Raw genomic sequence first — 2,051 nt, forward strand, 5'->3', positions numbered from 1 at the left:
AAAAAATTCGGTTCGAAACATTGCCAAGATGGCTGCAGATGATAGAATGCATACATTCTGTCTGATGATACGAAAGGCACTTTTGTAATTTAAAGAATTTTTCACTGACGCGTTTCGATTCGATATGGTGCAAAAGAGATAATTTGGACAGCGTTGCAGCAGTTTTCATTAAACTTATTGTTCAAAAGGCACAATTCAACTAAACAAAATTTCAAAAGTATTTTATATTGGGGTCATAGCATTTTTTTCAATTCAACTCGAAATTTAAATGAAAGAACACGTGAAACCGTTACCGTCAGAAATTATTCATCGCTTACCGTTCCACAATCATCAACGGCTTTACAATGCAAGCAATACTGACTGTTTTGCAAAGGTGAGGAATTTGAGAAAAAATTTTGAATGAGAAATGACGGCGAAACAGACATTGATACTGAATTTAGCCGGTCAATGTTCGCCACAGATGAGCGGCTTAGATTGAGCTCATTAATCCAGATGAAGCCCAATGAGGTCAACAGCTAATAATTAGTGAATTTGAACGGTTACGAACAAGCAAAATGTCTAGTCGTTCAATCGTGAGGTCTTGGTGTGGAATGGAAAACGAACAGCCGTTATCGCTGCTGCGTCATTTACAACGGAAATAAATGTAAAAACCTATGCTGACGATAATGAATGAATATTGAAGGTGCATACTTCAGAAAAGTGTAACGCAAGAGTGGAAAAAACCAAAAAATAACCATCGCAAATGAAATTCTGCATGATTGATTACATGGGCGCAAAATGCAACCACCCAACTGTTATAATACCAGCAATGTAAAACAATGATATAAGTTTATTAATTATAACAGTTAATAAATCAGATTATCAATAAAAATATATAGTTCATATAATTTCACGATAATAATGATAACAATAAAAACGACAATGATGATATTAATAATAATATTATTATTATTGTAAATATTTTTTAAAAATAAATATCAGTTTCAATATTTGCCTTTCATCAAATGCAAAGTCTTATCCGTGACAATGTTCATAGGTAAAGTTATGTCATCCGGATGTGTATGGACATAAATGGGGCACCTCTCTACTAGCTCGTATGGTGTCTCTCCATTTTCAAGTGCCATTTTTAAGTTGAAAATTTGGCCTTGCATAAGCATCATTTGCAGCTTGAAATAATCCGGGTCAAAGTTCTCATCAAGTTCAAATAACTTTTTTAAATGTTCAAAGAGAGAAGACATACGTTTCGCATCATTTAACCTTCGCAAAATAAATGATCGAGTTTCATTGCTGAATGGCCTCTTTGCTAACGGTAAAGTCGCCCAGTAATACGTGTACGGGCGTCGACGTCTAGGATGTCTGTAAGGAAATGCATATCTGTTGTCGACGGCTGCCATATTAACTGCATAATTTTCGTCGCCTTTTCTTGTATCATTATAAGAAATTAGTAAATTTTCTGCGGTTCTATTCGTGTTGCGAATGATATAATCCAAAATTATTACCCGTTCAAACAGCAGTTGCAGCTCATATTTAAGCTCATCGTCCAACAGTTTTTTTGAAGCAAATACCTTCAACCAAAATGTACACGGTTGAAAGCCTTCCACTACACATTGCAACGAACCCACCTTATCGGGAAGATTCACACCAGATATATGTTCTCTTTGTTGTTCAGCTTTTCTTTTCTCCGCCGAAGAATAGTTGAATGTCGGTGAAGCCAGGTAGGCTACTTTTGTTTTCGGCACGATTTTCAAATCCAAACACTCATCAACTATTGATGCACCGACTTCAGACAAATAAGCTTGATTTGCTAAAATGCAACCTCTGCGTGGACAGCATAGACGAAACATTTTCTGAAGCCATCCTATTCGGCTTGGATTTCTTGTGGCGTATTCTTCTTCGTCCTTGGGATTAAATATGCCCACGCGATTTTTCTCCTCGTCCAATACCAGATACGATCCAAATGAACTGTCTTCTATTCTCGTAGGGAAAAAACCATTTTTCACAGCTTGCTCATGGATTTTTTTCATGCAGGAAAATTGGAAATCAATTTTCTG

At 36.2% G+C, this 2,051-nt stretch overlaps 1 protein-coding gene across 1 annotated transcript; it reads right to left on the minus strand.

The window, feature by feature from the left end:
* Nucleotides 1–983: 983 nt before the first annotated feature.
* Tsp_13690 (phosphatidylinositol 4-kinase type 2-alpha) lies at nt 984–2,024 on the minus strand. Its single transcript, XM_003370943.1, has one exon. It carries the CDS (start codon nt 2,022–2,024, stop codon nt 984–986), a length of 1,041 nt encoding a protein of 346 aa, XP_003370991.1.
* Nucleotides 2,025–2,051: the final 27 nt, after the last annotated feature.

The sequence above is a fragment of the Trichinella spiralis genome, assembly GCF_000181795.1.
Source record: "Trichinella spiralis strain ISS 195 chromosome Unknown Scfld284, whole genome shotgun sequence".
Taxonomy (NCBI): Eukaryota; Metazoa; Nematoda; class Enoplea; order Trichinellida; family Trichinellidae; genus Trichinella; species Trichinella spiralis.

What these genes read in the sequence shown, in the direction of transcription:
- Tsp_13690 (XM_003370943.1), bottom strand. Translation starts at nt 2,024, where the DNA reads ATGAAAAAAATCCATGAGCAAGCTGTGAAAAATGGTTTTTTCCCTACG.